The sequence below is a fragment of the Phalacrocorax carbo genome, chromosome 1 (genome assembly GCF_963921805.1).
Source record: "Phalacrocorax carbo chromosome 1, bPhaCar2.1, whole genome shotgun sequence".
NCBI lineage: Eukaryota > Metazoa > Chordata > Aves > Suliformes > Phalacrocoracidae > Phalacrocorax > Phalacrocorax carbo.
Window position 1 is genome coordinate 198205215 of NC_087513.1, and position 13326 is coordinate 198218540.

Below are 13326 nucleotides of genomic sequence, written 5' to 3' on the forward strand. Positions count from 1 at the left end.
CCTTAGGAGGTCTGTAGTCCAACCTCTTGCTCAAAGTGGGGTCAACACTGAATTCAGATCAGGTTGCTCAGGACTTTTCTAACTGTGTCTTGAAAACCTGGATATTCCAAAGCTTCTCTGAGCAGCCTGTTAAATGCTTTATTATCCTTACAGTTCATGTGCTTTCAGCACGTGCCAGACAGCCTTGGTGGCCCACCACTGGACTCATTCAAGTTCATCAATATCCTTCTTGTGTTAAGGAGTCCAAAACTGGACACAGTGTTCCACATCTAATCTAACAAGTGTAAAGACAATTAATACAGCGTAGTGTGCTGCTAGCGTTCATTACTGACAAGGCACTGTGTTGACTTGCTTTGCCTGCTGCAGGACATTCAAGTCCTTTTATTCAGCAGAACTGCTCCCCAGCCTGTCAGTTCCCAGTCTGTGTACTAGCAGGGGTTAGTCTGTTTCAGCTGCAGGACTTCAAATTTGTCCTTGCTGAATTGCATTAGGTTCTTGTCAGTTCATTCCTCCAGCCTGACTATTTGTATCTGAATGCCAGTGCTGCCCTTAAATGCACTGGCTGCATTCCCCAGTTTAGTTTCATCCATAGACTTGAGGAGGGTGCATTTCCTCTCCTCCTCTAGGTCACTGACTAAAATATTAAAACAGGACAAGGCACAGAGGAGTGCTCTGTGTCACCTGTAACCAGTTTCCAGGTGGAATATGAGCCATTAACCTTAATCCTTTAGAGGCTGATGATACCAATGTGTTTTCACCCATGTAGTAGTCCACCCATCTAGGAAATAAAATGCCAGCTTGGTTACAAGGATGCTGTGCAAGACAGCTAAAGACTTGCTAACATCAGGCATCCACTACTCTCCCCTCATCTGCAGATGTAGTCATTTAATCACAGAAGACAGGTTGGTAAATCCACACTGGCTGTTCTCAATCCCTTTCTTTCATGTGCCCAGAGATAGCTTCCAGGAGTACTTGCTTCATGATTTGTAGTTTTCAAAGATGACGGAGAGCAGCCTCATAATGACACAAGCCAGCTTTCTGAACCCTTGGATGGACTCTGTCAGGTCTCATGAGCTTGTTGTCTACCCCCACCCAAGTCCCTCATCAGTAGAATTGAGGGGACTGCTGTTCTGGCTCCCGTGTCCTTCACCCTTGATCCCAGAGCTCAGGAGTCACTCTGGACTTGCTCCAGGTACCCCTTGGCAGTGTCATTGGTGGCCGTGTGGCTGAACAACAAGCAGTGATAGACTGAGGGTCAAGGATGGTCCCAGCAGTCTGTCCATAACAGCCCAGATCCTGGCCCCCGCATAGTTTTCAGGTCCCCATCTCATCCCCTGCTGTACAAGCTTCCATAGTCTCTGCTAAGTCCCCTTCACGAGCTGTGCTGCTGCATACCAGGCAGCCAGGTGTTCCCCACAGCGGCTGAGCCAGGGCCCTCTTACAGCCAGTTTGCTGCTTTTCTTAAAACTCTCAACAGTTCTTTCACTTTGCTTTTAGTCATGCTTAACGTGTTTTTGTTTTCTGTTTCTGTCCAAGTAAGCATGAAAGTAAGTGGGAAACTCTTTGAAAGGAATCTAAGCTCTCTGTCCCAGGGAAGGGAATCTAGAGAAGGAAAGATCTGTGGGAGGAGATGGTTGATGTGGCACGCTGAGCGTGGGGCAGGCGTGAAGGAAGAGAAGTGCGGTTTGCAGGAGTAAGCTTATGCTAAGTAAGGACCAGAAGACACTTTGAAGGGTGCGCCTTACAGTTTTCTTCATACTCTGCATTGCAAACCACTGTGCCTCCCTCTAAAGGCTTCTTCAGCCTTACTAAAAACCCTGGTCTGAAGGGCTTTATTTTGTTTCGAGGTAGGTGGAAGGCTGCAGGTCCATAGTCACGGTACCCTAGTCAGTGAAACTGGGTAGCAGGTGGAGAGGTACACTTGATTCTGGATTTTGTGCTGATGACACAAGTTGTATATATATCTTTTTTTAAGTTAATAAGATTCTTGTTTGTTTAACAGGCTGAATATTCAGAACTAGTTGAAACATTGCTCTCAACTCAACAAGATCCAGTAATTTACCAGCGGTTAGCAGATGCCTTCAACAAGCTTACTGCAAGCAGCACTCCTCCTACACTGGACCGTAAGCAGAAGATGGCCTTCTTAAAGAGTTTAGAAGAATTTATGGCAAATGTTGGTGGACTTCTCTGTGTAAAATAAACAACAAAACTCTATGCCTAATTTAGACCCTTTCTGCAAAATGCACTGAGAAATGCTGAATGCTGACTAAATCTTGTACCTGTCTCTGGGTTCTTTGCAGCCATCCCAGATTCTAGAGAACCTGGAAGTTTGAACATAACACAATGGAATAGGAGAGGTCAACTTTGAATCAGCTTCTGCTATTACGTGTTAGCTGCAATCTGTCATACTTGTGTGTGGGAGAGAATGAACAGAAAATTTGAATTTTATTTTTTACATATATGTGCAAACAGATATGGGCACAATGAAAAATAAATTCAGTGCCTTTCCCCCACCCCCGGTTTAAAATATGAGTGGCCAGATAAACATACAGATTTCTTTTCTACCCAAAATCATGTTAGAGTGTGATGCAGATACATACAAAGCTCTGAACAGTTTAGCTGATTTTAAGCTTAATTTTTCCTCTCTTAAAGTTTGAGTTTGTGTTCCAATGGGGAAGAAAAACCAAATGGTATTTTAACTTGTTTAGTTCTGGTTTTCTACATCAACCTGACATTGCATGTTTAATGCAATGCAAGTTTTACATTACGTTCTACTGCCTAAAGTTCAGAAGAAAAAAGGTGTATATTTTTGTTCCCCTAAAATGAACTTTAGGAACTGTAGCCATTTCGTTGCCTTAATTTAAAAGAAAAAAAAAATAGCTCATACTCTTTACATAAGAAATTTAAGGCAAGATTTGACTCTTCAGAGTTGGTTTAGGATGTTGGCATTAAGCTGCTGTGTACCTGTTGCAGCCCTTCATGTTGACGTGTCATTTTGGAATGAGTGTCTAATGCAAGGTTCATGTGTAGTTTTACTTTCAGTATCTGTTTTGATTCATACCCAGGTTGCACGCAAATGCAATGTGTTTCTACACTGAACTGTTTGTTTAAGCAATAACAACTCAAAAGGTGTAAATTACTGGCAAACTTTTTAAAGTCGGGGCATTAGCTAAAACGATTATGACAGAACAGGGGCATCAAACCCTTTTACTCAAGGGCCATATTTGTTTGACTTGAGTCGAGGAAGGTTATTGGGATGTGCAGTCCTGTGGGAGATTTTTGGTTTTGCTGAATCTAGCCCCACTTCTGCAGAGCCCTCCCAGCTGCTCTGCTCTTGCTCAGTTTTTTTATATCAGCACTTTAGCTATTAGGAGAGCAGAATTTAGTGCCCTGAGTATAGTGGACCAACAAGGGAGAGTAGCACATGAATACAAAAGCAAGGCCTGCTTTGTCTTCAGTGATGAGCCAGAGAACTGAAGCAAACACAAATGCTGCATGTCTAGTAAAACTGATTTTTGTGGAAGTACATGGAGGCAGAAGTGGGCCCGTTTAAGACCTCTGCTAGATTATTCTGTTGAATATTTCCAACGTGTTTTTAAAATTTATATAAAATGTACAGTAAACACCTTTACATGGCTGTGTAGCATCATTTGCAACTCTGTGCCATTCTTCAGCTATTCATCTCAAAATTAGTCACAATAGCCAGAATTTTTAAAAAGACATAAATGTGTAATACTGTGCTGTAAGTTATCTAAGGCTTTTTGCTTCTTTTTTTTTTAGTTAAATCCATACCTGTCTCAAGCATGGATCCACAAGGCCAAAAATGCCATCTCTTCATTATACTTTTCTCTCTTAATTTATGTGAAAACGGGGCTAGAGCAGATTTGTACATTAAAAAGTGACCATAAAACTTGTCAGACAATATACCTTCCCAGCTAGTATTTAATTTCAAAGGTAATTTGCATCGTATTTTAGAACAGGGGTATTGCTCTCAATTTTTTCTTGAAACTCTAGTGCTTTTCTGTAAAGGATTTCTTGACTGTGCACTTGCACAGAAGATAATGATCCTGGCAGATCTTTGTCTTTCAACTGTTCTGATGGGTGATTTTATTTTTAAATGTGTCTGGGGTTTGATATGTTTTTGAAGCTGCTTTTGAAGGTTCTCAGAGTTTGTACATTGGACAGGGCAGCAGTTCTGAAACCTCTTTTTTTTTTTCAGGTGAAGGTCATTAAAGCCTGGCAACATAAGCGGCAGTAAAAGCCGCTAGTTTGTCATAATGTGCTCGATGTCGAATATCTAGGCCAAAGTCTTCGAAGAAATATAGCAAATGCCTTCAAGTTTTTTTGGATCTGACTGAATAACTGATATTCTCAGTCATCATTTATTTTAAACTAGCTCTGTCACTATAATTTTTTCTCATGCTAAAGCTGGCTCACTATTTTAAAATATTTATTAACTTTAAAATTTTGAAATCCTCTTGCATATTGTGATTGATGAATGTCAGCACAAACTGAGTTAGTATTCAGGACAGAGAAATGCGCATTCCCATTACTTTCCTAATCAGGCCCAGTATGTTGTAACAAGCAGAGACGCACAGTATCCTTTGACTACCAAGAGTTGCTAAAATATGAACACTTCCTTTCAAAGATTGGTTTGAAGGTTGCTTAAAACTTTCCTTTCCCCTTCATTTAAAATTAATATTATATATTGAAGGGAAACTTTCCTAGTAAGGGTTTCTTTTGCAATTTTCCTGTTTCATGTTATGCTTGACAACATTCTTCCTGTCTCGTTTCTTAATTTTTCTTCCATTCTTATATATTCAACAGGGATCTTTCCATGCCCTTTAATGTTTCTTTTAGAGCAAATGCTGAGACATCTCTGCTTAATGACATCCATTAAATATTGAAAAATGTTCTGGGAATAAGTTGTATTAATTCATACTCCTGCTGGCTAGGTGGCTGCTTCTACCTAAACTATTTGGCTTCTATATGCCTTCCAAAAAAAGAAAAATTTTTTAAAAATCCTTCAGTGATCATCTACTCATCCAGCTGCAGTAAATCTAGATGCAAAAGCTCATTCAAACCCATAGCAAAGACTCATAGACCATTTTTAGTGAACATTGAGTGTTGGCTCCACATAAGTGTTCTGAAATTTTTATAGCATCACTGCATTGATTTTTCCATTCACTGTGCAAAGTGAATAATGGTTCTAAAAATGCACCTGTTTTTTGAAGGGGGAAAAAGGCACCTTGAACTGAATTATAAATGCTGCGTGATATGATTGTAACAAATACTTGTCTAGACATTTTTTGCTAGAACAGATTATTGCTCCGGTGTTTTCATTCTGAGACTAGAAATTAAGTAGCTTCTTTCCCATTTTGCCAGCTCCTTCCCCATTGTAATAGCTCATTCTAATGCTGGTGTAATAATTTTCTGTTGTTCCACCTATAATTTTCAACACTGGCAAGCGTGACCATCTAGTTGGGTCATGAAATTCAAGACCGTCTTGAAAGCACAGATACACATGGAGAGGGAGAAGTAGACTACTACTACATGAAACTTCCACTTTCATGTGCATTTATGCCTTAATTATCTTTACTGAATTACTGCCGGAATCTGCTACTTATTGCCCAGAGATTTGTGTTTCACTGTTTAGTGATAAAGGGCTCACAGTTTTCCTCAGGAACGAGAAGCTTGTTTTCTCAGCATGTCCAAATCCTACTAGTTGAAAGAGAGGGCTTTGAACCGGAGTCATCTCTTTGATAGTGCACAGCACTCACTAAAGCCCCAGTGTTTACCTGGGTAAATCCCTTTATACCTAAGCCATGTAGTTCTAGAAAATAAGCTTGCTCAGAGCAGTTAGTTATCCATTTAAAATCTAATTCTTTTTAAAAGGTAAAGCAAATTCTAATTTGGGATCTGTAAAACTATTCAAAAATACAAATCGCAGCATTTCTCTTGTAAAACACTTCAAGTAATTTCAGTTTTGGTTAAATAATTACATAAGAAGAGGTGTTTTTTATGGAAGTAGCTTGATGAATATAAGCGCAGGAGTAGGAGCTAGGCTCCTCTAATTTTGTATCTGTTTTTCCACTGGATCCTCTGTGGCCAATGGGAAGCAGCTAGAACTGTGTCGTTGTTAAGATAGTGATAATACCTACCTACCTCACAGGGATGTTGTGAGGATTAGCTTATGCCTATAAAATGCATTGAGGATCTGAGATGCTGTGTAAATATTAAATATTTTTAGTTTTGTGAGGTGTAAGATTTGCTGTAATGAAAACAGGAGAGGCAGCAGTGATGCAGTATTCCCCAAGACCAGTCCGCTGCAGCACAGCAAAGCTTGCTGTAAATTGTACTTATTTCAGTTACAGCCAGTTGAAATGGTGGCTTCTACTTCAATAAGATAAGATTCCCCACCAGTGTGCCTCAGTTCTCGTCTGAATAGTGAGAGGACAGTTGCTAGTTATTCAGGCTTTGGTGCCTCTACTCATGACAAGTGCCGCTTGTGGTGGTAGGGTTTTTTGTTCAGTTTGGTTTTGGTTTTTTACGCTTTTCTGCAAGGAACACACACCACTTATTTCTCCCATAGCTGTTCCTACCAAGCAGTATAACCGAAGCCTAATACTACCAATTAAAATTTAAAGAGCCAGCCCTGCTACACACACACCCCACACCCCCCCATTAAATTTGCTGTTAATATCAGTAGATTGTGCCCTCTTTACAGTAAATGAGATTAATGCTTCCTAGCACTAATCATGAAGCAAATCATGAAGTGTGATTTGCTCTAGAGCCTTAAGCTCTCGGCTGTCTTACACAACCCTTTTTTCAACATGAGATTTCTTGGGGCCCTAGCAACTGAGAAATAAGATATCCCTGGCTTTCCCTTCTTGTCGGCGAATTAAAGTAGATTCTGCTTTTCCATCTCTTCCCTTTCCCTATCCTGCTTTTCCTGTCCTTTTAAGCCATTCTTATAAAAGATTTGGAAAACCCTTCCAACCTCAAGGGAAAGATACTACCCATGTGATTTTCCAATCTGTTACAGCTTGATACTTGAAATTAATAAGATCCTTTCTAACAGCATTCCCCAGCACATCTCAATCTCCTGTTGAACCATTCTAGAATTTATAATTAGGAAAAAAAGATTTTCCTCTTTTATTTGTTTCCTTTGTGCAAAATAAGGAACCTCCATGCAGTGAACATGCAGTTTTAAGGCAATAAATGCTAGTACTGCTGCTGGTCAAGTGTGTAAATATTTTAAATGTACAATTCAGTACTATGTTGAGTTTATATATTAAAAATGCAGGGATTGAAGTGCTAGTTGATTTCAAGTATTGTTTTACCTGTACAGCTGAAGATATGAAGTCGCATAGAGACATTTCACAACTTGTTGCAATAAGAATTGGGAAACGGCTGTGTAATCAAGCCTTATCACAACTGAACTTTCAATTTTGAAATGAACGCTTTCTGTATTTTTGAGATCCATAAGCAGGAGGAGGATAAAATTGTTTTCCACTAAAGACTTTTATTATTTTGTTTTGGCCATGTGTGATTTGTGTGTATTCTTGTTCAATATTTTTCTAAAATCTCACCTGTGTTGAATCCCTGAAATAGCATTTGTTATACCTCCTACAGTTGAAACAAAAGTAGGAATGTTATGAAACCTCAGGCTACACATTGTGCTCTTTGGCTACAGTGACTGCGCAGTAATTCAGTTAGTCAATGGGGTCACTTTAACTTACATTGGCACTTAAGACATGAGTTTCTCCATCAATGGGAAAAAAAAATGCTTAGGTGTGCGACCTGAGTATCTCACACTGGACTAACATTACCAGAAGTGGCTGTGCATATATAATCAAATTAATATTTTCCCTGTCCTCCAAAAAAAAAAGCTTAATGGTGACTTTTCAGGTCACTGTTATTGGTGGTGTTTGTCTACCCAGAAGAAATACAGATTTCTGGGTCTTGATTTTTTGTTTTGTTCTTTGTGTAGATTTAATCTAAACAGTTTCTGCTGCTGTCTGGCCCAGAAATGTTCTCCAAGCTTGTAAGCTTGTTCCCATGTAAGGGGCATCTAACAGTATGTTACTTCATGTGTATCAGAAAACTTCAGTTAAAGGCAGCAGTTCCTAATGTGCTATAATACAATTACATTTGGATAAACTACAGCTGTTTTCCATTGTTCCCCTCTTACTCTCATACACTCCCATCTTTTTCTTTAAAAAAAAAAAAAGAAAAAGCTCCACAAATCCTGAAAGTAAAACTACGCAACAACTATGGTGGTGACAGCTTGTTGTACATCTTGGCTGTATGTATCAATCGAATTTTACTGCTTTCAGAAGTAAAATTATTGCAATTATGTATTCATATTGGCCTGGTTTAGTTCAGTGAGCATTTTGGTGAAGGACAGAAACGTTTAAGGTAATTTTGAGCAAATCCCTGAAAGCAGCTGGTAAGATTAACAACAGCAGTGTGTCCAAGAGCCTTTCATGTAGAAAATTTAACCATTCCGGTTTACCTTCAATATGAGGTCTGGAATAAACTTGAATGATTTGGCTACAAAGCCTTTATTCACACTTGTTTGTGTAAGTGTACGCAAAACCCAGCAATTTTGCCTTTATGAAACTTACATTTGCTTCAGTCGTGAGTGGTGGAGTTGGTGGTGGCTTTTTTCCTTCACTGATTTGCCATGTATTATAATCAGAAAGGCCAGAGAGCTCAACCTTCCAGTGGAATTTGTCAGCTCAGCCAAGGAGGAGGTCATACACGAACTGGAAGAGGAGAGGAGGAGAAGAAAGTAAAAAGTTTGCCACCTTATGTGGAGAAAAAAAATCAAGCTAAAGCTTGTGTAAGAAGAAAAAGCCATAGTACAAGTGTTATCCCATAACTTGGTAACCCCTGTCATCCTGACAAGGACTAGTAAAAGCCTGCCATTTCACCAACACAGTTTTTGGGGGAAAGAGAAAGTGCTATTTTGGAATTGTATGAAATGCAATGCTATTGGTGTGAGTTTTGTTAATTAACTAATAAAATCTTCTGTATTTTGAGAAACATTCCAGACAAATATACATCTCCAAAGAGAACACTGCAGTTACTCACTGTGACTGATATGTAACTCATTACTAGTTTTTCTCCCATCTATATTTGAATCTAATGGAACAACTGTTTTCACCTTAACATCTATCAGATGTTACCAGATTTGATTTTTCTGGTGCTGTGTTGCCTTTCCAAGTTAGAGTAAAGCAGAGCTTTGGGCACACTATTCTTCCCCTCTGTGCCTGGCCTACTGTTCATGGTTGCGAAGGCGCGTATGTTTGATTTGCTTTAACTTATTGTTTTGGATGATGGAGTTTGAGTTTGTGGCATATTCACCACTTCCAATCTCTGTGTTTGTTGTTCACTGAATGAAAGTCATCACTAGACTCCAACACAAGTATTGATTTGAAAGCCTCATTCCTAACTTCATTTAATAAGTTGTCAGGACATTTGCTTTAATTTTAGAACTGCACCGAAACTTCTAATGGGCTTTTGTTCATTCAAATGATTGTTGTAACTCAGAAAAAAACCCAAAGCCAAAACCCCACCACCACACTGTGGAGTCTTTAGGAAGATCACTGATGTCCTCACATGAGATCAACACTACTTTGGGGAAGGCTTAACATTCTTCTGCCACTTTAAGGAGAGACTGTTCTTCTGAAGTACTTTTTGCCTGCTTTTAGGCTGTTATGCACTTTCATGATTTCTTAACAAACTACTGTTAAAAATGTACTGTAACATGGATTTTGATAAGCGCACATGTATTTAAACAATTCACTCAGCCTCAGGAAAGCTGGAAAAATCGGATACCTGTTTTGTATCTTGGTTAAAATGTTTGTTACCTACATCCCTTAAGATGGCCAGATATTGTCTAGATCCTGTGAGTGTAACTATTTAAGATCCCAGTATAGTCTGTAAAAGGAGGACAGTGTAATTTTACTCTAGGCACTGAGAAAATGGTGTCCTTCTCTTATTTTTCTTAGAGGTATATGTAGTCTGAATTGGAGTTCCAAAAGCAAAAAACAGTGATAAACCCCATTTACTGTTTAGGAAAAAGTGTTTTCTTTATTAACACTAGCTTATTTCAATTTTCCTCCTCCTCATTAAAAAGAGTGTGTCAAATAAGTGTAGAGGTATGTGTAGGAAAAACTGTAAAATCTGCTGCTGTACATAATGTTTGCTACTTGACTGCATTTTCTGTTCCACTTTAATTTTACTGGTTTTGCTAAATATATTTTATATATTTTTCCTTCCTGCTTCTTGTGATGGCAGAGTGATTACATCCTTGGGGGGGAAAAGTAAACACAACCATGAGAAGGCTCTGGCCAGAAGATTCCACTGAGTTTGTATGTTGGCATGTATCTCGGCATTGTTTTGCGAGAACAGCATAAATCAGGGGCAATATGGCATAGTAAAATGAATAGGGATATTAAAACGTACGGAGGTATCGATGCTGGTAATTCTGTTTCAGGTTTTTTTTTTTTAGATCACTTCTAAAATCCATTTAAAATATCAATACCACTAGATGGTATTAAGTGACTAGTAGTCACTTAAGCAGAACATTTTTCAATCTGAAGTCTGTAGCCCTCTTTGTGGTCCCTGAATTACTTCCAAGGGATCCACAAAGCCTGGCAAAACAGAGGTCACTGGGATCATGTATCACAGTAACGTTTCAAAGAAGATTTGCATCTCCAACAGAGAAAGATTGGGAGTCCATAAACTGTTGGAGGTTAAAAACTTACTACAGTACTTGAATTCAGAGAGTGACTGCAAGCTTTTAAAAGTCTGGCTGATAATCTGTCCTACCACATGGCTCAAGGTCTCAGGAAGCCGTGATGCACCTGGCCTGCAGAGCTACCCCACGGGCCTCTAGCATGTGTTTTATCCTGCATCTGTAGGAGAGCAGCTTGGTATTGAAAGAAAAAGTGCAGTAAGCCTCTCTCACAAAGATGAGATGCTGCAGGTTGTTCTGCAAGTAGAGTATTTCCACTTCTATTATCTTCCATCTTCAGAAGGAGGATTATGTTGGTATTAAGTAGAAGTAATCCTTGTATGGCTGTAAAGCACTGCGTGCTTGGCTGCCTTCCAAATGAAATGTGCAGTTGGTTTGCCAGCCCTAAAAATGCTGAGGGTTTTCTGGGGAAAAAAGCAATTCAGAAATTTTTTTAGATTAATGGCAACAGCAGAGATGCTACAATTGGAACGTAATAATCTATTTTTATATTAGTTAAAACTGATTATACTTTTTCATGTGGCTATGGTTTGTACTACAGCAGGACGACTCAAAAGTACAGACTTGAATTAGTGAATAAAAAAAATACAATAGACTACAATAAGAAGAAAAACCTCAAAACACAAAAGCCTTATGAGTAACAAGTTGCTGTTACTTACCAGGATAGAACTGTGTTTTTAAAAACTCTGTTTCATGCTCTATTCCTGATCTGGTCTGACACAGAGTACTAGCAAATGTAGTAGTAAAGCAGCAGCGGTCCATGCCGTCAGGCTCAAGTCTTAGCGACGCTGCTGTCCATGCTGTGTGACATGGGTCTGTCTGTGAAAGGATGGGAGAGATAGCCTAACTAGAAATACCCTTCTGCAAAAAAGATGAGGAAACAATAAGACCTTATTATTAACAAGAAATGTCTTGCGGGGTGCCCTTTACAGGTGTTCCCACATTTATGGTTCATTTGTCTTCACATCCCAGAGAAGTTGTATTGCAAGATGTAATGTGTTTTCCTTCCTACAGGCTCACTCCAGCTCTTCCTGAGGTTTCCTTCTAGAACCGTCTGGTTACACAGATTCAAGCAAGATCCTGAGCTGTGTGTTTGCTGCCAAGTAATATCTGATATCATAACCTAAATAATATCACCCTGCCTGCTACCCCAAGCCCCTGCAGAGCCATGTGCCCTTACATGATCTCTGTAACCCTCCTGGTGTGGAGGAATTGCTCATCATGGGCTGGACTGTTGCTCTGGGAAATCTGGGCTGAGAGTATGTCTGCTCAGCCTCTTCTATCGTTTTATTATCAGCCCTGTGCAGAACATCTTTCACCTAAAATGCTTCACAAACATGTATGAAATAGGAAAATTACTTAAGTGTCACTTCTTTGTAGAATCTAAGCCATATTTCTTACTGCACTCCGTAATATTACACCGGTGTCAGATAACAGTCACCTTGCAGCAAGGCAGGAAAATGGAGGAGGATTGTTGGTGGTTGTTTTGAATTGCAGCAGTGGTGGCAACATGAACGGATACGGGTGTGCTCCATGTAGGCCAGTCTTCTATGCTGGGATGAAGACCTTTTTTGGCAAGACCTTTCAAAGAAGCCAGAGGGGGTAATGCACTGAATGCCAGATCCAGACTCCTTTAATTCATTTACAATCACAGGGAAAAGCCCACAGTTCCCTACTTGTCATGCAAAACCTTGTTTCTAAATGGAAGAGAGAGTGAGATGAAAAGTATGGGGATCTGAAGGAAAAATCGGCCTACCCCCTGCTCTGGCAAGAAAATTTTATTCTTTGCTGCCTACATAAGCTGTGCTGCAAAAATATTTTATCAGAATTCAGTGTTTCTGTTTTCCAAGGAAATAGTTCTGCTCTGCTTTTAGGCAACCACTGCTGAGCCCAGGACTTCCTGTGCAGCCACAGTGAAGTGTTGCAGCAGATTCAACAGGTTGTAGGTAAAATAGCAGTTTCTTTCTCAACTCATTGCTCATAGGAACATCTAGCTCTGGGGAATGCGAGGAGAATCTGCTGTTGGGTTAATTATAAATAACCTGATGAGCAATCTTCTGTGAGTTGGTTTATAGGAGAGTCACTGAACAATAGAAAGACAATGTTCTAAAAATGCTTTTTACAAATTATCAGGGGTGAGACCAGACTTAATAAAGACAGAATGAAAAAAAACAAACAAACAGTGGTGAGGAAGTTCTTAAGTGTTTGGTTTTGGGTCAATATGAGATGACAAGAAGTGCCAGACAAGCACATAGTGCCTGTCCAACATGAGAAAGTGGGAGACAAGAAACTTACGTCCAACGGGAAAGATGCAGTGAATGAATCAACACAAGGAATGCACTTTAAAACTTGCTATCTTTTAAAACCAAGCAGCAGCTTGACTTCTGTCTGTATGCAAGAATGGGAGCTTCTTCGAACTTGGTAATGTTTAATGCAAATGGAGAGAGTGCACAGGAGAGCCAGATCAAGAAAAACAGCGTGGGGAACTAGGCTGCTATTGAAGTCAGCAGCTCATGGCTTTTGAACACGAGGCATTGTCGTGGTTTAGCCCCAGTCAG

General features: G+C 39.6%; 1 protein-coding gene across 2 annotated transcripts in view; it reads left to right on the forward strand.

Annotated features, from left to right (window-relative positions):
• The window catches only part of XPO4 (exportin 4), an 83843-nt gene extending 73553 nt beyond the window's left edge, over positions 1–10290 (forward strand). For both annotated transcript variants that reach the window (XM_064441173.1, XM_064441174.1), the window contains one exon: positions 2003–10290. In XM_064441173.1, the coding sequence (XP_064297243.1) occupies positions 2003–2200 (198 nt within the window). In that variant the 3' untranslated portion in view covers positions 2201–10290. The remainder of the gene's footprint in view (positions 1–2002) is intronic.
• Positions 10291–13326: the final 3036 nt, after the last annotated feature.